At 43.1% G+C, this 23,614-nt stretch overlaps 2 protein-coding genes across 4 annotated transcripts in view; one reads left to right on the top strand and one right to left on the bottom strand.

The window, feature by feature from the left end:
* The window catches only part of PDSS1 (decaprenyl diphosphate synthase subunit 1), a 53,884-nt gene extending 37,836 nt beyond the window's left edge, over positions 1-16,048 (bottom strand). The window contains exon 1 of one of the 3 annotated variants that reach the window (XM_082740932.1): positions 15,825-16,048. In XM_082740932.1, coding sequence (XP_082597058.1) covers positions 15,825-15,953 — 129 coding nt within the window. In that variant the 5' untranslated portion in view covers positions 15,954-16,048. The remainder of the gene's footprint in view (positions 1-15,824) is intronic. The other 2 variants (XM_082740934.1, XM_082740933.1) reach the window with 2 other exon arrangements.
* Positions 16,049-16,085: 37 nt separating this feature from the next.
* On the top strand, positions 16,086-23,608 carry LOC309869551 (protein adenylyltransferase SelO-1, mitochondrial-like). Its single transcript, XM_082740940.1, has 3 exons — positions 16,086-16,627; positions 20,853-20,971; positions 21,595-23,608. The coding sequence occupies exons 1-3, from the start codon at positions 16,393-16,395 to the stop codon at positions 21,736-21,738; spliced, it is 498 nt and encodes a 165-aa protein (XP_082597066.1). The 5' UTR covers positions 16,086-16,392; the 3' UTR covers positions 21,739-23,608.
* Positions 23,609-23,614: the final 6 nt, after the last annotated feature.

The following is a 23,614-nucleotide window of genomic DNA, read 5'->3' as shown; positions in this document are numbered from 1 at the left end:
AGTTCCCCCAAGCATCAGACCAGATGGTGAAAAGGAAGATTTCAATGAAGAATGAATTTACATTTATACATAAACACGACCTATTTTTTTTTAAAGATTTTATTTATTTCTTTGGCAGAGACAGATCACAAGTAGGCAGAGAGGCAGGCAGAGAGACAGGAGGAAGCAGGCCCCCTGCTGAGCAGAGAGCCCGATGTGATGCGGGGCTCAATCCCAGGACCCTGAGATCCTGCCTGACCTGAGCCGAAGGCAGAGGCTTTAACCCACTGAGCCACCCAGGCACCCCAACGCGACCTATTTTAAGTTATTGTTCCCAAACAGACTTGGAAATGCTACTTTTTGATCAGTAACATTCAAAAACAAGCAAGTTTAGCAGCATGTTTTGAGAATATTCGAGATAAGAACAGAAGACTACTAAAAGATTCAGAGATGGTCGTGACAAATATTTGTTCCAGTGATTACTGAGTGCTACTATGGGCCAGGAAATGGGATAGGCACTGCGGACCAAACACAGAGACTGCCTGTCTTTTTTTTAAGAATTTATTTATTTGAGAGAGAGAGCACAAGTAGGCAGAGAGGCAGGCAGCAGGAGGAGAAGCAGGCTCCCTACTGAGCAGGGAACATGATGTAGGGCTTGATCTTAGGACCCTGGGATCATGAAGCCAGATGCTTAACCATCCGAGCCACCCAGGTGCCCCCAGACTTCCAGTCTTAAAGAATGCAGGCACACAGTCATTTCAAAAAATTACTTATTTATTGGCTCAGTTGGTGAAACATGAGACTCTAGATCTTGGGGTCATGAGTTTGGGCCCGACCTTGGAAGTAGAGGGTACTTTAAAAAACTTTACTAATTTACTAAATTAATGTGCTAAGGGCTCTGTATCTGAACAAAGTATTTTGACAAAAAAAGGAAGAATTCAGCCTAAGAAAGAGAAAACAAATCTGCTCTATTTGTAATCAAATCTTACAATGTGCTTTTACACTATTTGACCCTCACAACTACTTGTCTTTATACAGCTGGGGAACTTGAAACTCAGAAAAGTCATGTCTGAAAAACTGATATACAGATATGTTGACAATATATCAAAAGGAAAAAGCAAGGGGCGCCTGGGTGGCTCAGTCGGTAGAGCCTCGACTCTTGATTATGGCTCAGGTTGATGAGGGAACAGAAGGCAAGCTGAGGACAAAGCAGAAGCTGACACCCCACAAAACATCCCCCATGGGGTATATGTGACATTCCTCAGGCGCTCCTGGCTGCCCTGGCTGCCCAAAGGAAAAATAAATGGTTAACTCGTAGAGATCACAAGCCTGCAAGACCTCAGTCTCCCTCAGTTTACAAATGTCCTAGTGATTTACAAGGAAGAGGCTTTCTTACCAATGGCCTAACTTCAAAGACCTCCATTCCTGAGGCCCTAATATCCTCCTCCCCTCCCTAAAATTGAGGGAGGTTGAGGCACAGGGAAATGTAAATAAGGTTAAATTTCTTCTAAACCTAAAGCTCATTGATAGGGACTGTGTGACAGCAGGAGTATGACATTCCTCTAGGAAGCCTCCATTACTGTTAATGCCTTATTAAAAGGAAAAACCTTGACAGTGGCAAGGCCTCAGGTATCCTGCAGGTCCTCTTTAGCATATGAAACTTCTTTCAAACCCTCCCTTTCTCTTTACCTCCCCCAAACCCCCAAAGTATATAACCAGCCACTGCTCTTACCCCAAGAACAACAGCTCTTTCTGCCCAAGGGTCCATCCCTGTGCTTTAATAAACCACCATTTTGCACCCAAAGATGTCTCAAGAATTCCTTCCTGGTCATCGGCTCTGGACTCCACCCCACTGAACCTCACCTATGTTCTAGAACTTCATCATATGGTGCCCGAAGGTACGGCTTTGAGTCTTTTTACATCTGTAGTCTGAGCTTCCCTGCAAAATTGGAGAGTGTTTGCTTTCCTCTTCCTTTACTCTCAGGGGCCCTTCAAGAATTATGGTCTTAATGGAACACTTGCATGTCAGTTGCTAGGGCTGTAATCCTCTAGCCCGTGGTTACTCTATGGGGAGGAGAAAGTCTGCCTCCGGCTGGAAGTCAGTACCCTGGCCAGAATGGTAATAAGACTCAGAAGCTTGAGGCCCTCTCTCTGTTGCTGTTCTTATACAAACTTGTCTGTCCTGGGCATGGGACAGCCACCTAAGTCACCAGGGCGGCTGCCAATCTTAAGACTCCCTTGTGAGGTTTCCTCCTGACTGATCTAATGTGATCCCCTCCACACCCTGGTCTAGCCACTTCCAGCCACAGGACCTCCACTGGGAGCCAGCCGAAACCAGTACCCGACTGAATTAAAACCCAACCAGGGACGTTACCTAGGGAAGTTGGCTGTCAGGACCATGTGTGTTGGAATGTCACTTAGACCATGCTGGATTTCGATCTTTACTCTTTCTTGTCAGTGTCCTCTACTAATTACTTAAAGCTACAAAATTGGGTATTTTCCCCTTGTAAAACTTTTCTAGTATTTTCCATGGGTTAAAAATGGCAGGGCAATAACACAATGTCCAGAGTACAGGACGGCACAGTAACTTAGTCCCTTCACCAGGCATCCATCTGTAGCCTAGGATGCGACGGGAAGGGGAGGCATGCCGGCCTCCATCAGGAATGCCTTCACGGGAAGGCAGAATTGTGCAGAATTGTGCTCAACAGTGGTGTCTTGTTTGAGGGACGCCTCCCGTTGCTTTTGACACATGGGAGCCTCTGACATATCCTGTGTGAGACGCCAGCCAGGAGTCAGGGGGATTTGGAAATGGACCTTCTTTCCTTTTCTGGGAGCATGGCCTCAGAAGGCTTCTTCAGTTCCCAGGGACTCTACCTCGGTGTGCCTTTTAACCCACTGGAAGCAAACTGCATTGCAAAACAAAGGACTGAGCTCCTGGAACACTGCATGGCCTCAGTGGGATCTATCAGTTAAATCTCCTCTGCAGGAAACAGGGCAAATGGACCTAGGGGGACCTTCACTCCTCTACACCAAGACCCTGACCTAAGGACATCTTGCAGAATGTGTTTGCCTGAGTATGCCTGGCTAGTAAACCCCCTCTTGACATTTGGATGATAATTATCTAACTAAGGCTCCTCCTGGTAAACCCAGGCTGCTGGAGGATACACAGGCCATCCCTAGCAAAGGGGACTCTGACTTTATCTCTGTTCCTCCTAATAGATGTCGGGCTTCTCCCGCACTCATTTTCCTGGTAAATGGCTGTGACCGGAGCAACTGTGGTTGGTCTCCCTCGGGACGGACACCTGAAGGAATATTCCCAAGCAGCTGCCAAAAAACTCCCTTTGTTTTGGGGAAACTCCCTGTCTTCTCTGGCCCGACACGGACTGCCTAAACACTACCCCCGCTCCCCGGTTGTTGGCAGGAAAACATGGCATCTGCTCCTCTACTGGAGCTGAGAACTCTACAACTGGGAACCCTTTCCCTGCCTTCTGGCAGCATTTGTCTCTTCTGTCTCCCCCTTCTGTTTCTGCACCACCTTGGGTGCGGCCTGCATGACCGGCCTCTAGGCCATCCTCCGCGCCTCCTGCACCACGGCTCCTCCTCTCTTCCCGGTCAGGGAGCGAGAAGAGCACCCCCTTGACCTAACACCTCCCACTCCAGATCTTCCCACCTCAGATGTCTCAGATAAAAATGAAAAAGGGGGGACCCAGGTGGAACATAGAACAGGATTTGAACCAAGTTAAGTCTGTTGGTGTAATGAAGATAGACGTGTCTTTAAAGTTATCGGCACTAAAGGTGAAACTTACTCTGTCGCGTTTTACTGAAGGTCAAATGACCTCGTGATATCTGTTGAAATTTGTTAGCAAAAAGATGACTAAACTGATGGTTGGTTGTCTGTCTCAAAGTTTTCATGGGTAATTGTTACAGTAGCTTTCAAAGTCTTGGTAACCTGAAACTTTAAAGTTTTCCTTGGATGATAAATGGAATTACATTCATTGGACATCTGGATCTTTCCCAAACAGGATAAAGTGCTAAATCATTAATGACTGGACTGGACATAGGTTTGTGCTTTGGACTTACTGCACAGAACTAAGGATGTTTAAGTCTGTTGGTAAACATGCTTTGTGCTTTAACTGATTTGCAAATTTGTCATCTAAAAAATTCTGGTGAGTGCTCGCTTCGGCAGCACATATACTAAAAAATTCTGGTGAAACAGTTTGCAACAGTTTGGTTACTCCTCTGTTCTTCACTGGAGACTAAGGTTTCTAAGAGTGCAGAATTCTGCTAACTGTAACTAAGACTGATGGAAAGAGTGGAAACAACTCTGTATGTGGAACAGTAGGAGATATGTAAGAAAGATATAAGGAATGGGAATGCATTTTTGTTAAAGGTAGAAGGTAATCTTGTCCTAAATGAGACTGATTGTTTGGAGAAAAAATGGCTGGGGACAAAATCAGAATGCAAAGGAAAGTTGAAGAAGGTTTATGGAGGGAAAACTTGGGAACAGAATTTTAGGTGTGGTCAGGACAGACTAAGATCAAAATAAGCAGATTTTAAAGTACACTGGTATAAGATTGAAAGTCTGCCTTTTGTCCATTCAAAAAGACAAAGTTTTCTTAAATTAACTGATCTGCTGTTACGTAGAAAATATAAAGTTTTCTCTTGGTCTGTCCAAAAAAACCATTTTCTATATTTTGCCTGTATCAGGTCTTTAACATCTCTATTCCTATTGAGGTATATCCTTAAAAACTTTCTAAGGTTTTAACAAGTTTTCACAAGATTTAAATTTTATATGAAGTATCTTTGACTCAGTAACCCTTTTTGTTGGTATGCTAGGTCACTTAGGAAGTACTGCTAAACAAATGATAAACCTTGGGTTACATCTGGGTAAGTGCTATAACTATTCTAGAGGTTCTATGCAATTCCTAAAGTTTTAATGCTTTAATAAGGTCATCACTAGATATTTTAATTATTGAAGTGTTACATGTCACAGATTTCTCACTGTAAACTTAAATCCCATTAGCTCTTTAACCATGTCCATCTGAGTTTTTGTCATTTATAATTGTTCTAATTCTATTATAAAATGAGTCTCATCTTCAAGGATATTCCTATAAAGGACTTTTAGGACAAATACAAGTATTCAATATACTGAAAATCCTAAAATTGAAATGGATAAGAATTTCCAGAACTAACTAAAGCTGCATTCAAACTAAAACAGAATTAGTAACATGGGACTAAATAAACTAAAAGATTATAGTGTCAAGACTCTTGTTTGAAACATTGCTGGTTCTCTAATGTTTGCTCTTCCAGACTAAGGGAATTTTTTCTTAAGATATCTGTGACTTACAGAAATGTAAAAATATTCATTTGTAAACAAATCAAAGCATTCAACTTTTCTATCTGAACCCTCTGAAACTCAAAGGATCTCAGTAAGTATTCCTGCTTCCATGGCAATCCTAGTCATTTGCATAAATTCAGTAAGAATCCGTTTTCCTTGTAACAGGACACCATTGGAAACACTGGTTATTCTACCAAAGCTTTGGCTGGAATGTCCTATTTAAGAAAGACATGCAAGGGGCAGCTGGGTGGCTCAGTGGGTTAAGAAAGACATGTATAGACTAAGATATGACCAGACAACTTAAAGGAACTAAGGTGGACTTTATGAAACCTGGAGCCATAAAGCCCCTTGGTACTGCTGGCATGATAACTTGCTTATAGAGTTCCCAGCAACCTCACCAGGTATGTAAAGAATGTCACTTCTAAGATGGATAAACCACTAGCTAAACTAATCCAGAAGAAAAGAGAGAGGACGCAAATTAATAAAATTATGAATGATAGGGGAGCGATTACTAACACCAAGGAAACAGAAACAATCATCAGAAATTATTATCAACAGTTATATGCCAGTATGTTAAGAAACCCGAAAGAAATGGATGCATTCCTGGAATCATCCAAGAGTGAAAAAGAAAGATAACCTGAATAGACCAATATCTAGTAACGAGATTCAAGTAGTGATCAAAAACCTCCCAAAAAACAAGAGCCCAGGACCTGACAGATTCCCTGGGGAATTCTAACACATATTCAAAGAAGAAATAATACCTATTCTCCTGAAGCTGTTTCCAAAAAATAGAAACAGAAGGAAAATTTCCAGACTCTATGAAGCCAGCATTACCCTGATCCCCAAACCAGGCAAAGACCCCATCAAAAAGAATTTCAGACCAATATCCCTGATGAATATGGACTTCAAGATTCTCAACAAGATCCTAGCTAACAGCATCCAACAGCACATTAAAAAGATTATCCATCATGACCAGGTGGGATTTACCCCTGAGATGCAAGGGTGGTTCAACATTCACAAATCAACCTATGTGATAGAACCACTCAATAAGAGAAAACAACCACATGGTCCTCTCAATTGATGCAGAAAAAGTATTTGACAAAATACAGCATCCGTTCCTGATCAAAACTCTTTAAAGTATAGGTTTAGAGGGAATATTCCACAACTTCATAAAATCTACGAAAAACCTACAGCAAATATCATTCTCAGTGGGGAAAAGCTGACAGTCTTCCCACTGAGATCAGGAACAGGACAGGATGCCCACTCTTGCCACTGTTGTTCAACAAAGTAATAGAAGTCCTAGCAACAGCAATCAGGCAACAAAAAGAAATAAAAGGTATTCAAATTGGCAACAAAGAAGTCAAATTCTCTCTTTGCAGATGACATGATACTTTATAGGGAAAGCCCAAAAGACTCCACCCCCAAAACTACTAGAACTCATATAGCAACTCAGTGATGTGGCAGGATAAAAAATCAATGCACAGAAATCAGCTGCTTTCTTATACACTAACACTGAAAACATAGAAAGGAAATTAGAGAATCGATTCCATTTACTATAGCACCAAGAACTATAAGATACCTTGAAATAAACCTAACCAGAGGTAAAGGATCTGTACTCAAGCAACTACAGAACATTCAAGAAATAAATTGAAGAAGACACAAAAGATGGAAAAGCATTCCATGCTCATGGATGGGAAGAATAAGCATTGTTTATTCTGCCCAGAGCAATCTATACTTTCAATGCCATCCCAATCAAAATTCCACCAGCATTTTCAAAGTGCTGGAACAAACAATCCTAAAATTTGTATAGAACCAGAAAAGACCCCGAATTGCTAGGGAAATGTTGAAAAAGAAAAAGCTGCCTGATTTCAAGCTTTACTACAAAGCTGTAATCACCAAGACAACATGGTACTACACAAAAAGAGACACATAGACCAACGGAATGGAGTAGAGAGTCCAGATATGAACCCGCAACAGTATGGTCAAATAATCTTCAACAAAGCAGGAAAAAATATCCAGTGGAAAAAAGACAGTCTCTTCAATAAATGATGCCGGGAAAATCGAACAGCTACGTATAGAAGAATGAATTTTGACCATTCTCTTACACCATACCCAAAGATAAACTCGCAAGGGTAAAAGACCTCAACTAGAGGCAGGAATCTATCAAAATCCTAGAGGAGAATATAGGCAGTAACCTCATCGACATCAGCCACAGCAACTTCTTTCAAGACATGTCTCCAAAGACAAAGGAAACAAAAGCAAAAATGAACTTTTGGGACTTCATCAAGATAAAAAGCTTCTGCACAGCCAAGGAAACCATCAACAAAACAAAGAGACAACCCATGGATGGGGAGAAGATATTTGCAACTGACACTACAGACAAAGCGTTGATATTCAAGATCTATAAAGACTCCTCAAACTCAACACCCCCAAAACAGATAATCACGTCAAAAAATGGGCAGAAGACACGAACAGACACTTCTCCAAAGAAGACGTACAAATGGCTAACAGACACATTGAAAAAATGTTCATCTTCATTAGCCATCCGGGAAGATTCAAATCAAAACCACATTGAGATACCACCTTACTACACACCAGTTAGAATGGCCAAAATCAACAAGACAGTAAACAAGTGTTGGAGGGGATGTGGAGAAAGGGGAACCCTCTTACACTGTCGGTGGGAATGCAAGTTGGTGCAGCCACTTTGGAGAACAGTGTGGAGATTCCTTAAAAAATGAAAAATAGAGCTACCCTATGACCCTGCAATTGCACTGATGTGTATTTACCCTAAGGAAACAGATGTAGTGAAAAGAAGCGCCATCTGTACCCCAGTGTTCATAGCAGCAATGGCCACAGTCGCCAAACTGTGGAAAGAACCAAGATGCCCTTCAACGGACGAATGGATAAGGAAGATGTGGTCCATATACACAATGGAGTATTATGCCTCCATCAGAAAGAATGGATACCCAACTTTTGTTGGGACTGGAAGAGATTATGCTGAGTGAAATAAGTCAAGCAGAGACAGTCAATTATCGTATGGTTTCACTTACTGTGAAGCATAAGGAATAACACGGAGGACATTAGAAGGAAAGGAAAAGTGAATTGGGGGGAACTGGAGGGGGAGACAAACCATGAGTGACTGTGGACTCTGAGAAACAAACTGAGGGTTATGGAGGGGAAGGGAGTGGGGGGATGGGTGAGCCTGGTGGTGGGTATTAAGGAGGGCACAGAGTGCATGGAGCACTGGGTGGGGTGCATAAACAATGAATCTTGGAACACTGAAAAAATAAAATGTAGAGGGGGCGCCTGGGTGGCTCAGTCATTAAGCGTCCGCCTTCAGCTTAGGTCATGGTCCCAGGGTCTTTGGGATCGAGCCCCAAATCAGGCTCTCTCCTCGGCAAGAAGCCTGCTTCTCCCTTTCCCACTCCCCCTACCAGTGTGTTCCCTCTCTCGCTCTGTTTCTATCAAATAAATAATTTTTTTAAAAAAAATAAAAGAAAAAAAAAGTGAACACATTAAAAAATAAATAAATAAACAGTGCTCCATGGCACATGATTAAACAGCTGGAAATGGGATTAATTCCCCAACAATTGTATAACTCAGCTAGCATCTTGGCCAATTCTGTGTGGCTGAGATGATGAAATCATTCCCTAAAAGCCAGGGCATACCCCACCCCCGGGGTTAACTCCGGACTTGTGGAGGTAATGGATGGCCCCACTTCCTTTATGACTGGATTGGATGATGCACTTGGGGATGCCCTTATCTCCCGAGCCAAGTTTTCTTCCGCTTGCCAGTGACCCTTTGTAATTGGAATATTAACACTTTACCACAAAGAGGTCTTCCTGATGGTATTATTCCTTAGTCATTTTTATCCCAGAAGCCACTCTACTGAGGTACAGTTGCAAAGAAAGTCTTCAGCTAAGCAGAGAACCACCCTTTGGGTAAAAGGAGCCTCAAAGCTCACTATGACTCCTGACTGTAATTACTGTAATTACTTCACAGCAGGTCCAGAGTATCTTTTTTTTTTTTTAAGATTTTATTTATTTATTTGATAGAGAGAGATCCCAAGTAGACAGAGAGGCAGGCAGAGAGAGAGAGAGAGAGAGAGAGAGAGAAGCAGGCTCCCTGCTGAGCAGAGAGCCCAAAGCGGGACTCAATCCCAGGACCCTGAGATCATGAACCGAGCCAAAGGCAGCGGCTTAACCCACTGAGCCACCCAGGCGTCCCAGGTCCAGAGTGTCTTAGAGACCAAAGGCCACCAAGAGATGATAGGAGGCTGATCTACTAAAACCAGGCTATGCTTATAGATATGCCTAAAGTAATAGTTAAAACCAGTCAAACTTTAAACCTAGTCACCCTTCTGCCTGGACCTGACCATTGTACTTCTCTATAGAGCAAAACTGTTCAGTGGTTATGGATCTTGCTTACTCTAGTCAACCAGATGTAAGATGCCCCTATTGAAAATACAAGTGACAGTTGGTTTAAACACGTTCCCAAGTAACAGTACTCAGGGCTACTGACTGGTTTGCTACAGACAGGGTAAGGCGACCCGGCATCCGATGGCCAGCTCCGAATGGAACCCACTGGATATGTGGAACTAACCTGTGGCCCCGGCTTCCACCGCGACGGATAGGTCACCGCACTGTATTGTTGCCTGGATTCATGGACACATTACTAAAACCAGCACTATTCCAGCTAATCTCCCCAATTTAAAGCAAAGATGGACACAATCTGTTTTTAAATGGTATGTTCACTTAACCCATTTTTGCTCCATCTGTAGTGCTAGAGGATATCATTTGGCATTAAGATGCCCTTAATATATGCACCATGAAGGCACTCGTGATTCACTAAATAGCATCTCCTCACTTAATATGAAAATCACAGATGCACGAGGCGGTCCTACAAAATAAAATGGCCTTAGATGTCCCAGCAGCAGCACAGGGTGACACATGTGCAGTTATCAAAACAGAAAGTTGTGTGTACATCCCAGATAATCACAAAAATGTCACAGGACTCATAAAAGATATGAACACCCCAGTTGGGGCTCTAGAAAATCCTTCTTTTTCCCTCAGTGAAGTTAAGTTCCTGGTTTAAAGGAGGATTATGGTCAATGGTTAAAGATCTCTTCGTTGGACTTCTCGTTCTCACAGCCTTACTAATCTTCATGTGTTACCTTCTGCAATGTTTCTCTCCTTTATGCCCAGACTCCGTGGCTACAAGGACTTCACGCCGACAGATGATCCTGATCACTCACAAAGACACTTCTGCATTGTCAGCACTGGATTCAGCTGCCTCCTTCTTCCCTAACACCCCTACACATTCCCCAACTCACCAATATTGACCCATAGGTAGGGACAGCTCTACGCCCCTATTCAACAGGTGTAAGTTACAGAAGACGAGACCTTCAACAACCTTAAAGATTTAAGGGTTAAAATTGTCCAGGGGGAAATAATGAGCAAACAGAAGGCAAGCTGAGGACAAAGCAGAAGCTGACCACCACCCCCACCATGGGGTGCATGTGACATTCCTCAGGCGCTCCTGGCCTCCTGGCTGCCCGATGGAAAAATAAATGGTTAACTCATGGTTAACTCGTAGAGATCACAAGCCTGCAAGACCTCAGTCTCCCTCAGTTTACAAATGTCCTAGTGATTTACAAGGAAGAGGCTTTCTTACCAATGGCCTAACTTCAAAGACCTCCGTTCTTGAGGCCCTCCCATCCTCCTCCCCTCCCTAAAACTGAGGGAGGTTGAGGCACAGGGAAATGTAAATAAAGTAAATTTCTTCTAAACCTAAAGCTCATTGATAGGCACTGTGTGACAGCTGGAGTGTGACATTCCTCCAGGAAGCTTCCATTATTGTTAATGCCTTATTAAAAGGAAAAACCTTAACTTGACGGTGGCAAGGTCTCAGGTATTCCTCAGGCCCTCTTTAGCATATGAAAGTTCTTTCAAACCCTCCCTTTCTCCTTGCCTCCCCCAACCCCACAGTACATAACCAGCCACCACTCACACAGGGCAGCGGCTCTTTCTGCCCAAGGGTCCATCCCTGTGCTTTAATAAGCCACCATTTTGCACCAAAGATGTTTCAAGAATTCTTTCTTGGTCACTGGCACCCCACTGAACTTCACTTATTTTCCAAAACCTCATCAAGGTCATGATCTCTGTGTAGGGATAAAGTCCTGCCTGCATTGGGCTCTGTGCTCAGCTCAGAGTCTACTTTTTTTCCCCCCCCAGAGTCTACTTTTGATTCTTTCTCTCCCTCTCCCTCTCTCCCTCCCCTTGCTCAGGCTGGCGTGGGTGCTCTAAGTAAATAAATATAAAAAAACATACACAAAACCATACATATTCTGTGATCCCACTAAGAATTTATATATATACGCATGCATAAGTAAGATACACAGAGACCAGGGTTTAAAAACATATAAACTAGGGTATTAAAATAGTTAATTTTGAATAAATAGGATTGTGGGAGTTTTTTTTTATTCCTTTTTTGGCTTCTATTTTCTGATTTTCTCTAGTGAACACATACTGCTTTAGACATATTACAGTGACAGTAAAGATGGACTTTGCCAGGCAGGCAGTGGCCAAGCAAGACCGGCTGGGTTCCAGGATTTCCCCCAGAGCATCATATATTCAGTAAACCAATAAGAACATTTATAATGTCCCAAGAAAGCCAAGTTTTAATCCTCTCTTTTGATTTTACCATTTAACGGGCTTCTTTCACCTTCCTTCATTAGTTCATATGAATTCAGTAATCCATTGTAATACTTAGTTTGAGACCTAACCTCTGACTTGGGGTGAAGAGTTAAAATTACACAGCTCGGGTTCTTCTACCCAGCAATTGCACTACTAGGCATTTATCCAAAGGATACAAAAATAGTGATTTGGGGCACCTGGGTGGCTCAGTGGGTTAAGCCTCTGCTTTCAGCTCAGGTCATGATCTCAGGGGCCTGGGATCGAGGCTCTCTGCTCAGCGGGGAGCCTGCTCCCCTCACCATCCCTACCCCCGCCTACCTCTCTGCTTACTTGTGATCTTTGTCTGTCAAATAAACAAATAAAATCTTAAAAGAAAATAGTGATTTGAAGGGGCACATGCACTCCAATGTTTATAGCAGCAATGTCCACAGTTACCAAATATGGAAAGAGGCCAGATGTCCACTGACAGATGAATGGGTAAAGATGTCCCCAGATGTCCAGGGAAATACAAATCAAAACCACAATGAGATACCACCTCACACCAGTCAGAATGGCTAAAATTAACAAGTCATGAAACGACAGATGCTGGCGAGGATGCGGAGAAAGGGAAACCCTCCTCCCTGTTGGTGGGAATGCAAGCTGGTGCAGCCGCTCTGGAAAACAGCATGGAGGTTCCTGAAAAAGTTGAAAACAGAGCTGCCCTATGACCCAGCAATCACACACACTACTGGGAATTTACCCTAAAGACAAAAATGTAGGGATCCGAAGGGGCAGGTGCACCCGAAAGTTTATAGCAGCAATGTCCACAATAGCCAAACAATGGAAAAAGCCCAGATGTCCCTCAACAGATGAATGGATAAAGAAGATGTGGTATATATACACAATGGAATACTATGCAGCCATTAAAAAAAATATCTGAATCTTGCCATCTGCTATGACGTGGATGGAACTAGAGGGTATTATCCTAAGGGAAATAAGTCAGTCAGAGAAAGACAATTATCATATGACTTTTCTGATACGAAGAATTTGAGAGGGAGGGTGGGAGGTTTGTGGAGGAAAGGGAGGGAAAAAATGAGATGGGACCAGGGAGGGAGACAAATCACAAGAGACTCTTAATCTCAGGAAATAAACTGAGGGCTCCTGGGGGTCATGGGGGGAGGGATAGGGTAGTGGGGTTATGGACACTGGGGAGGGTATGTGCTACGGTGAGTGCTGTGAAGTGTGTAAGACTGATGATTCACAGACCTGTACCCCTGAAGCAAATAATACATTATATGTTAATAAAATAAATAAACAAACAAATAAATAAATAAGATGCACCCAGATGTCACTGATAGATGGACACTTAAACAGAATACACACACACACGAATATTACTCAGCCATCAAAAATGAAATCTTGCCATTTACGTCAATGTGGATGGACTAGAATGTATTAAGTGAAATAAGTCAGTCCAAGAAAGACAAATATTGTATGTTTTCACTCATATGTGGAATTTAAGAACCAAAACAGATGAACATAGGGAATGAAAAATAAAAGAAGATAAAAACAGAGAGGCAAACCTAAGAGATTCTCAACTACAGGAAACCAAACTGAGGATTGCTGGAGAGACTGGAGAGACGGGGTAACTGGGTGATGGGCATTAAGGAGGCACTTGATGTGATGAGCACTGGGTGTTCTATGCAACTGATGAACCACTAAATTCTACCCCTGAAACTAATAATACAGTGTATGTGAACTAAACAGAATTTAAATTAAAACAAAATTACGCAGTTAATACAGAGTGTTCTTAACCACTAGGCCGTGTAACAGTTGTTCAAAGCATGGTCTTTGGAAGATGGACCTTGTTTCCATTCCAACATTTCCTGGCCGTGTTACCTTGTGACATCTTTCTGGTTAATGTCTACTCTGGGAGGGAAACTGCGATTAATTGAGATTGTAAAAGCTCTCAGCTCAGAACCCAGCATGCGGTATACATTTAATACAGTGGCTATAGATCTGCAGTAGCTACAGTATTTAATATCTACCCTTATTTTCTGCTTTAAGAGGGAAGTGGTGTTTTCTAAAATAAGGCTAGAGGCACTTAGAGGAGCAGTGGACAACTGGTGTACTGGTGTACTGTTACTGTTCCAATACTGTTCCCTTCTTTCCCATCATGTACTCTCTCCTGAAAGCCAACCTTGCCTCCCATGAATTTACTTGGGGGAAAAAATGCTGCTGCGTAAGAATCAAAAACATACGGACCAGTGATTTGGCAGTAACAGACACACACTGGTTTTTGTCCTATTATAGGGCTTGTTAACGCTCCCAACGGTGAGGTTGGGAGAGTGTACATATATCAGGAAGCAGAGCTGTGTCTGAGGGCAGATATGGCTTTTATTATTGTTGCTCTTTGTCCCTAAGGACTATGAGGTCCTAAGAGACTTGAACTAACCAAGGACACGTGCCTGAGGCAGACTCCAGAAGGCTAACTAATATCTAATATCCCTGCTGAGTAGGAAATCTGATGAGGGGCTGGACCCCAGGACCAACTGAGCAGAAGGCAGATAGATGCGTAATTGACTGAGGCACCCAGGTGTTCCTATACTGGAATTTAAATAAAAAAAAAAAAAATTTTTTTTTTAAAAGGAGTGTCAAAGAAGTATCCAGTGCTATTAGATGGAGCGTGCAAACATCTCTCCAAATAATGCCTTCGTCTGTGATGCTAGAAACATTTAATGTCTGGTTAGGACAGTACTGAAACGGATCCCAGCAAAGCCCTATTCTCTCTCCAAGTGCCCGTTCTGGATAAGTTGTGATATGTATTCGGTGTTTGGGGAATACGTGGGAATATGAACTGTCCCAAAGCCCCAAATTCATTAAACCTTTTTTTAAAAAAACAGCCTTGTGGACGCAATTACCGTAATTACCGCGTGACTGGAGAAGTCTCCAGTCTTTACGGATTTTGCTCAATTACTCTAAACGGAATGCGCCTACCCTATGGCACGTTGAGAGTCAATCACTACAAAGTGCAGGAAAGACTGACTCATGGGGCCACAGAACATGTCACTCAACACAGCGTAAACTGGGCGGAAACGGAGAAAAATGAGCTCGGGCCCAAGAGCAGCAGAGGAGAGAGTCAAGGAGCCATGGTTAGTGCTGGAATTTCCGACTCTACTCAAGAAGTCACATTAAACCAAAGCTCAAGGTTTCTCTACTTGTGAAATCCTCAGGCCGTTTCTCCTTCCAATGCCCTTCCGCCCCGTCCAGGTAGGGGGCTCTCGGGGAAGCAACTCGGTGCGACAGAAACCCGCTGCCCAGAGCATCAGCCCTACACTCTCCACAAACCGCCTATTCCAACCCGCCTGGATCTCTGAGCCCTCGGGGCACCTTTGGCTCTAAAATCCTAGCACCCTCCTCCCGAAGCCCTGGCGGAAATCCGAATGGCAACAGCTGCAGTCGGGTCTCCGGGCTTCTCCGGCTCCCGACCCCAGGAGACAACCTGCCTGCCCCCCACCCCCGGCACTTCCCCCGAGGCCTGGCTGCCCACCGCTCCCTCCCCAAGCCCCGAGGCGCCCGGGTCCCCCAGGACCGCGCTCTGCAGTCCCGCGCGGGGCGCCCAAGCTCCTGGCGGACCCCGGACGCCCACCGCTCCACGTCCCCCCGCGGGGCTCGGGTCCCGGCGCCCAGCCAGCCCGGGGTCCCCCAGCAGCGCAGCCCCGCGGCCCCCAGCCCCGACGCACGTGCCGCTAGCTCCCATTCATTCCGCCGCGCCGCTGTCATTGGCGCCGTGACCTCTGCGCCCTGCCGCCGCCCGCGCCTCGGGGCCTCACCTGAGCGCTGGCGTCTGCAGTCGAGGGTGACCCGGGCGGCCCGACGCGGCCCGGGGAGCCGGGGCCGGGGCTCCGGGCCGCCGGCCTCCAGGAGCCGCAGCGGCGCCAGGGCCACCGGCATGAGGCCATGGTGCGAGTCTGAAAGCCGCGGCGGAGCGCTGGCTCCGCCTGTGGCCCGGCGGTCCGCCTCCCGGGACCCGGAGCCGGAAACTTGGCACAGGAAGAGCTTCGGCCCCTCCCCAGCCGCGCCTGCTCGCCCCTCCCCGGGCCGGCGCCGGCGGCGCGCTCCCGGGACGGCCGCGCGGGCCCTCGGGCGCCCCGCCCTCGCCCTCGCCCTCGCCCAGCTCGCGCGAGCGCCACCCTCCTCGCCCCTGCCGGCTCCGGGACCGGGAGCGGCCCGGCGGGACCCTCTGTCTGGGCGAGCCGCGTCTCCCGAAGCCTGGCCTGCAGCTGCGGGGCGCCCGGAGCTCCAGCGGTCACCGTAAACATGGAGCTTCGGGAGACCGGCGGGTAACGAGCACTGCCACGGCGCCCAGCCCTGCAGTCGCCAGCGTGTTTAGGCAGCGAGATGACTCGGAGGATCGGACTCCCGGTCTGGGGGCTCCCGGGTCCGCCGCTGTTTCTCTTGGGCATGACCTGGCACGTCGTCGTCCGCGGCTCTTTGCTACCTGGCCTCGAAGGAAGTGCCCACCTTGTGCATCTTTCCAGTAACGAGTCGAACCGCCGGCTGGACTATTGTGAGACGGAAGCTAAATTAGCCTTGTCTCTCGACTTTTGGACTCTGTCCTCCGAAAACCTTATAGGTATATCGTGGCATAGATTGGCAGTCTTGCTCCTGTCTGGGTAGGAGTCCCACTCGTGGGTGTACCTAGCTGTGTGAAATTGTTTGGTATTTAGTAATGTGGAACATATTCGCCAGCCTAGGGCACCCTGGCATATGGACAGGATCGGTACCTGATGTGGGTTGGGAAGACCTCTCCTTGGTCCTATAGCCAGATCTACTCCTCTGTGGTCACGAGAAAGCGGACTTACAACAGAAATCCGTGGTGTAATTAGTGGTTCAACGTGCGCGCAGAGGCGGGGAGAGAGAGTGCAGGCGATAGGGGTACCGAAATGACAGAAACTTCATCTGTCCTCAAGGAGTTCAACGTTATGGGGAAATAGACCGGCAGATAGGCAACTGCAATTCTCTAAAATGTTTGTCTTCTTTTGAACCCTGCTTTTTGCATTTAAAAAATGAAAGTACCCGTAGTACAGCTGAGGCCATTATTTATACATTTCTCTTCAGAGTGTTGTTTTTTACTGAATAAAAGCATAGAATAAAGTTTATTAAAATAAGCCAATCTTATGGTTTTATTCCCCAATCTTCAAGAATATGATGTAAAAAAAAAAAAAAAAAAGCCAGGTGCTTTACAAATAAAGGTTGATTGTACACATCTATGAATTGATACAGGCTTGTGTTATTAAGAAATAACTCCGCAGGTAGACTATGCCATGGTAAAGTGTAGCAATTTAGGCTTGTATTTACAACAATCCTACAACTTAGATAATTATCATTTGCCCTTTTCACAGATAAGGATACAGATAGGAGGATTTACATGTCTTCTCAAGCTCACAGTTGGCAGATACAGCACTACCTGCCAGGCCATTTTCATTTAGAGCTCGTTTTCCCTATTAAAACAAAATACCTAGCTCTTAAAGAGATGGAGGAGCATGGCAAGGCTAAGTAGGGAGAGCGGATGACGTTTGTGAAGGTTTCTAACCTTACAGTGTAGCTAAACTTTTGATGAGCCATAACCTACCAATAGGACCAGCAGAGTCCAAAGTAGTTCTTTTGACCCAGCAAGGCCAAGCCTGTGTCTGGGAAGTTAAAACCATTGAGCTGTTCGAGGAACCTCCAAAGAACGGACTCCTCTTACGCACAGGCTAGGAATAACTTGGGTTTTTTTGACTGTACTTACACGAACGAAACAACCGGTATTGACGGACAAACGTGGAGTAGGTGTGTAATTGAAAGCATTTTTCAAAATTGTTACTTTGATGTTGTAGAGTGGACTTTAGGAAGACATCTTCTTTCGATAGTGATGATACCGTCCAAAACATGATTTATGGTAGCACCAGGTTTTATAGCCAAGGAGAGATTACAGACATAATACTGTGTATACATGTATATCATGTCTTGATTCACAGCATTGCCTGAAAACGTCTCATCCTGCTGTTAGGAGATAAATGATCAATGATTATCAAGGTAACTGTGGTAAGAACATTTATTGAGAGAAGAGGTTCAGACATTGCTGCACTGAAAGATTAGCAGTTTTTGTGGATTTCATAAGGCAAAACTGAATGCTAAAGAATTTAATTTTGGAATGACTGATTTTTCTGAGATGTTAAGGTAAAGACTTACTGTACATTTGGAATTTTGTCTTGGATTGGGTTTGTAGTCTATAACTGATTATTTGCTGGAAGTGTAACAAGGGTGAGGGGTGGGGACCTCTGAGGCAGTTAGCCTCTTTTCGTTCCACAGCCAATGACTAAGTGTATTGACTTTGCCAGAATGTGAATCAGTCAGTGCAAAATCGTGGATATTAATGAACAGTGTATACTGTCTGTGCTCTACTAAAATGTTAGGGCATCATGGGGCACCTGGGTGGCTTAATGGGTTAAGGCCTCTGCCTTTGGCTCAGGTCATGATCCAGCCCCGCATCAGGTTCTCTGCTCAGCGGGGAGCCTGCTTCCCTTCCTTTCTCTCTGCCTGCCTCTCTGCCTACTTTTGATCTCTGTCAAATAAATAAATAAATAATCTTAAAAGAAATGTTAGGGCATCGGGGCGCCTGGGTGGCTCAGTGGGTTAAAGCCTCTGCCTTCAGCTCAGGTCATGATCCCAGGGTCCTGGGATCGAGTCCCGCATTGGGCTCTCTGCTCAGCAGGGAGCCTACTTCCCCCTCTCTCTTTGCTTGCCTCTCTGCCTATTGGTGATTTCTGTCTGTCAAATAAATAAATAAAATCTTTAAAAAAATGTTAGGGCATCATAATAAATGCATGAATTATAATTTAGTCTATTTCCACCTAGTGGCTCTCCTAAAAGAGAAGAAAATACACTGTTGGATCTTCTGCTTTTCATCATGTTGTCAGGTTTTCTGTGGTGAATGCTGAAATCAGCTGTTTTTTGACTGACTACCCATTGGTTCCCCATCATGTGCTTCACAAACCATATAGGGGAAAATGTAAAGGTTAAATCTGGTCCACATTTGCCTGTTTTTATACTCATCTGGGAAAGATAGAAGATTATTCTTATTTCTGTTATAGCTGACATTTGGTTCACCTAGGCTTGGGTGGGATAAATAGAAGTTAATCTGTAACAGTCGGGTAAATTGTCTTGATGCCGCCTTTCTGTACTGATGCAAAATACCATTTTTATTATATAGAGAATTCTTAACATTACTTTGGGCTGTTTCTGTTCTTTTTATTGAGTCCCTTTGCATCTGTTTTGGGGATAACTTTCTAGTTACTGTGTTTTTATAATTTAGGATAAGAAAACTCCCATTTCTTAAAAAATTGGTTTTTATTTTTCAAGATTTACACTTTTAAGATGGTCAGCTTTTTTTTTTATTTTTTTTAAGATTTTATTGATTTATTTGACAGAGATCACAGGTAGGCAGAGAGGCAGGCAGAGAGAGAGAGAGGAAGCAGGCTCCCTGCTGAGCAGAGAGCCTGATGCGGGGTTCCATTCCAGGACTCGGGGATCATGACCTGAGCTGAAGGCAGAAGCTTTAACCCACTGAGCCACCCAGGTGCCCCGATAAGCTTTTTTTTAAAAAAAAAAAACAAAAAAAACAAGATTTTATTTATTTGAGAGAGAGAACACAAGCAGGAGAAGCAGCAGAGGGAGAGGGAGAAGCAGGCTCCCCACTGAACAGGGAGCCATGACCTGAGTGTAAGGCAGATGCTTAACCAACTGAGCCACCCAGGTGTCCCTAAGATGATCTGTTTCTTCAAAAAAAATCCTACTAGGATGTTGGTTGGGTTGCCATATGTTTATTAAATAATTTGGTTACACTGACATCTTGACAATATAATCTCTATCCAGAAACAAGTTTTTGTGTCCCCTTGTTTTGTGATTTTAGTAATACATCTGCCCTCTTCTGTTTTTTGTTTGTTTGTTTTGTTTTAATTGGTTTGGATTAGGAGAACAGATTAAGATTTTTTAAATCGTATTTATTTATTTATTTTTTTTAAAGATTTTATTTATTTATTTGACAGAGATCACAAGTAGGCAGAGAGGCAGGCAGAAAGAGTGAGAGGGAAGCAGGCTCCCCGCCGAGCAGAGAGCCTGATGTGGGACTCGATCCCAGGACCCTGAGATCCTGACCTGAGCCGAAGGCAGCGGCTTAAACCACTGAGCCACCCAGGTGTCCCTTTAAATTGTATTTAAAAGAAAATACGTTCTGAGTATCTAAAGCATGTTCAAAACTCTTTTTTGTACAGCTTTTAAAATAAGGTATATGTGTTTTAGCGCATGTTTTCTACATTCAGTAAAACATCTGTTGTCTGGTGTTGGGTTTTTTTAAAGTATCTGTTTCTTTCAGTAATTACAATTTTCTGAAGGACAGAAAGAATGTGATTAATTGCCTAATATTGGGTTTGGATTACATTGAATTGGCTAGTACTATAATTCTAAAAGTATAATGCAGCTTACCTCCACTTTGCTTATACATTCTTATTTATAAACATTGTGTATCCTGTTGGTCTCCCACAAGTGAAAATCCTCTAAGACAGGGTATGTGTCTTGTTTTAAACTTTTTCCATCTCCCATCTTCTTGGATGGTTCCATTTACTGTGTTATATGAATACTGGATAGATACGGTTGAGAATGACAGTACAGACTTTAAATAATAAAATGGGAAGAAATGTGGTAGAAGTTGATTTTCTCGAAGAACTATAGTCCTAAGGAATATTAATGTTATATCTGGAACAAATGAGAACACTTCTTAAGAAGAGTTGTTTTGTTTTGTTTTGTTTTTTAATCAGCTGTGTTCCCAGTTGATCCTGTTAAAGAAAATTACGTTCGTAAAGTGAAAAACTGTATTTTTTCAGTTGCCTTCCCTACTCCTTTCAAATCAAGAGTACGTCTTGTAGCAGTTTCAAAGGTTAGGCTTTATTTTTTCACAACAAAAATAATTCATTATAGCTGTTGTCTAAAAGAGATAGTCACACTGTTTGAGTTGAATTATTAGTCTATTGGTAAATGATTATATTTGTGTTTAAAATTCAGACATTTGGAGAATGTCATTCTTAGAAATCACTTTTTGATACTGATTCCTAGACCCCAGGACTCCATTTCATCTTAAAGTTGGCTTACAAAGATACACTTTTTTGAACAAAAGGGGCAAATGAGTTTAATTCTTAGAAACGGGTTCTAATAACAAATGATAAATTGTTTCTCATGATACAATTGTATTTGGAATAGAAATAGAACATTTACTTTTTTCTTGTTCCTTTAAAGAATGCATGCTAAGAAAAATAGTATTTTTACTATGGATCACAAGAATTACATAAAAATTTTAAAACTGTCTAATAGAACTGATTTTCCCAAATAGCACAAATAATCATATAAAGTATGGTATATCCCTCATGAGAAAATATTAATGTACTTTTGGAAGAGTTTCATTCTCTTAATTTTCTTTCTTTCATCAAGTCTTTTTTCTCAAAATTATTAAAGGATTACTTAAGTTTGTAAGGTCTTTTTGTTTTGTTTTTTTTCCTGCCTCAGGAGGTTCTAGAAGATATTTTGGACCTTGATTTACGTGTCTCAGAAACAGATGATTTTATCCAGCTTGTGAGTGGTAAAAGAATAGTATCCGGATCCATTCCACTGGCTCACAGATATGGTGGGCATCAGGTATGCGGAGCATGAGGATGACTTCCCTCATGTAATATATAAACAGCTGGTGGAGGTGCTTTCCTATTTATGAAGTCATTTTGCATTAATTCCTCTAATGCTAGTGTATGGAGACTACGACAAGATGTTTCTAGAAGAATATGTCACCATAAGATATTTATAACTAGCTGATGTGATTTCTTGCCGTAAGAAAGCTAATGCCCAACTTCCTTTGATGGAATGGAGAAAACTGGGGTAGCGCCTAGGTAAAATTTCTGTGAATTATTGCTAGAGAACTCATTCAGGGAAGTTTCAGATTAGAGGTGTAGGCAAAGTCAAGTAGCACAACAAGTCAATATAAAAGCCCTAAAATGACAAAGAGAGTCTAGTTTTTCCAGTATAGCTGCAGAACAAAGTTTTAGAACTGCTAGAAACGGCTAGAATTTAATCAGGATTAACTGGGGGTGTTATATATGCTGAAAAAATTAAGAAAGCACCCTCCAGAAGTGAAGTTAAGATATTGAAGCAAGTTCAGGTTGTGGTATCTGACTAAATTAAAAAAGAGAGAGAGAGAAGGAACACAGGACCAGTGGTTGAACTTGCTGTGACTTTCCTGTGAACCAGATAAGATTAACGGTCTGGTTGTCAGGAGGCTTGTTTCCTTTGGAATATATATTAGGAAAAGCAGCAAAATGTAATAGGGTTTGGGTAAGGATTCCACAGTTCAAAAAGCCATTCCCCATATAGGTTAAATTCATTAGGTAGCGTTTTGGACTCACATGTACTGTTAGAATACAAATGCAGGCATTAAGCCCTGCAGAGTTTTGTTAAGCTGTATTTTTTTGTAGGTTTTTTTTTTTTTTTGGTAGTATAGTATATTAGATTTTTTAAAATCAATTTCACATTTCATCTCTTGCTTCTCTCTGATTTGAAATTATAAAGATTTATTTATAAGGATGGGTCTGTAATTTTTTTTAAAAGATTTTATTTATTTATTTATTTGATAGAGATCGCAAGTAGGCAAAGAGGCAGGCAGAGAGAAAGGGGGAAACAGGCTCCCTGCTGAGCAGAGAGCCCGATGTGGGGCTCGATCCCAGGACCCTGGGGTCATGACCCGAGCTGAAGGCAGAGGTCTTCATCCCACTGAGCCACCCAGGCGCTCCAGGTTTGTCATTTTGAACAGTAATTGATTTTTGTTAATAGAGAACTACCTTGTTTCCCCTGACACTCCTGGCTCTGGATTCACCATTCTTTCGATGTATTTTTCACGGTGCGGGATATACCTAATGCATTGTTGACTTTAGAAATTGCCAGAGTTTGCTGAGAGTACCTCTCAAGACTTGTGCTTTTAGAAGTAGCTAGAGATAGCGGAAATTAATGGTGATCTCTTCCCGGTAAAGATGAAAAATTAAAATAATGAATAGATTTTTCTCAAATTTAAGTTTTTCTGTTAGAACTATAAACATAGTTCTAACATAGTTCATAGTTCATAGAACTTCTTTTTTGTGCCAAGAGCTATAAAGGTGCATGAGACCTGTCCCCTTAGCTCTGAATGCTAACTAATACTCTAGGGGGGAGGATAAAGAAATCAATTCCGATAACATCAGGGTCATGATAGGGTTAAGTATAGGAGTTAGGGGAATTCACAGAACCCTCCTAGTCCCAGAAAGTCAGACACTTTCTGGTGGAAGTAACATGCATGTGGAAAATGGAACGATGTCTAAGTTAGCAAATCACTGTTGGTGATGATAATTATTACCATCTCACAAGCACTTGCATTACGTTGGACATAGTACAGAGCATCCGTTGGCATTCATTCTTAAAACAACCTGGCAAGGGTTATCCCATTTTACAGAAATGAAAGGTCAGTCTCAGTGGGATTACATAACCCAGATTTCTGTAGCTAGTAAGT

Source organism: Mustela nivalis (assembly GCF_964662115.1).
Source record: "Mustela nivalis genome assembly, chromosome: 7".
NCBI lineage: Eukaryota > Metazoa > Chordata > Mammalia > Carnivora > Mustelidae > Mustela > Mustela nivalis.
This window is presented reverse-complemented; position numbering and strand designations above follow the sequence as displayed.

Bases quoted from the DNA above. Each gene is read 5' to 3' on its own strand.
- LOC309869551 (XM_082740940.1), top strand. From the start codon at position 16,393: ATGACTCGGAGGATCGGACTCCCGGTCTGGGGGCTCCCGGGTCCGCCG. The intron at 16,628-20,852 runs GTATATCGTGGC...TTTTTTAATCAG, and splicing joins GTCCTCCGAAAACCTTATAG to CTGTGTTCCCAGTTGATCCT. The intron at 20,972-21,594 runs GTTAGGCTTTAT...TTCCTGCCTCAG, and splicing joins GTCTTGTAGCAGTTTCAAAG to GAGGTTCTAGAAGATATTTT.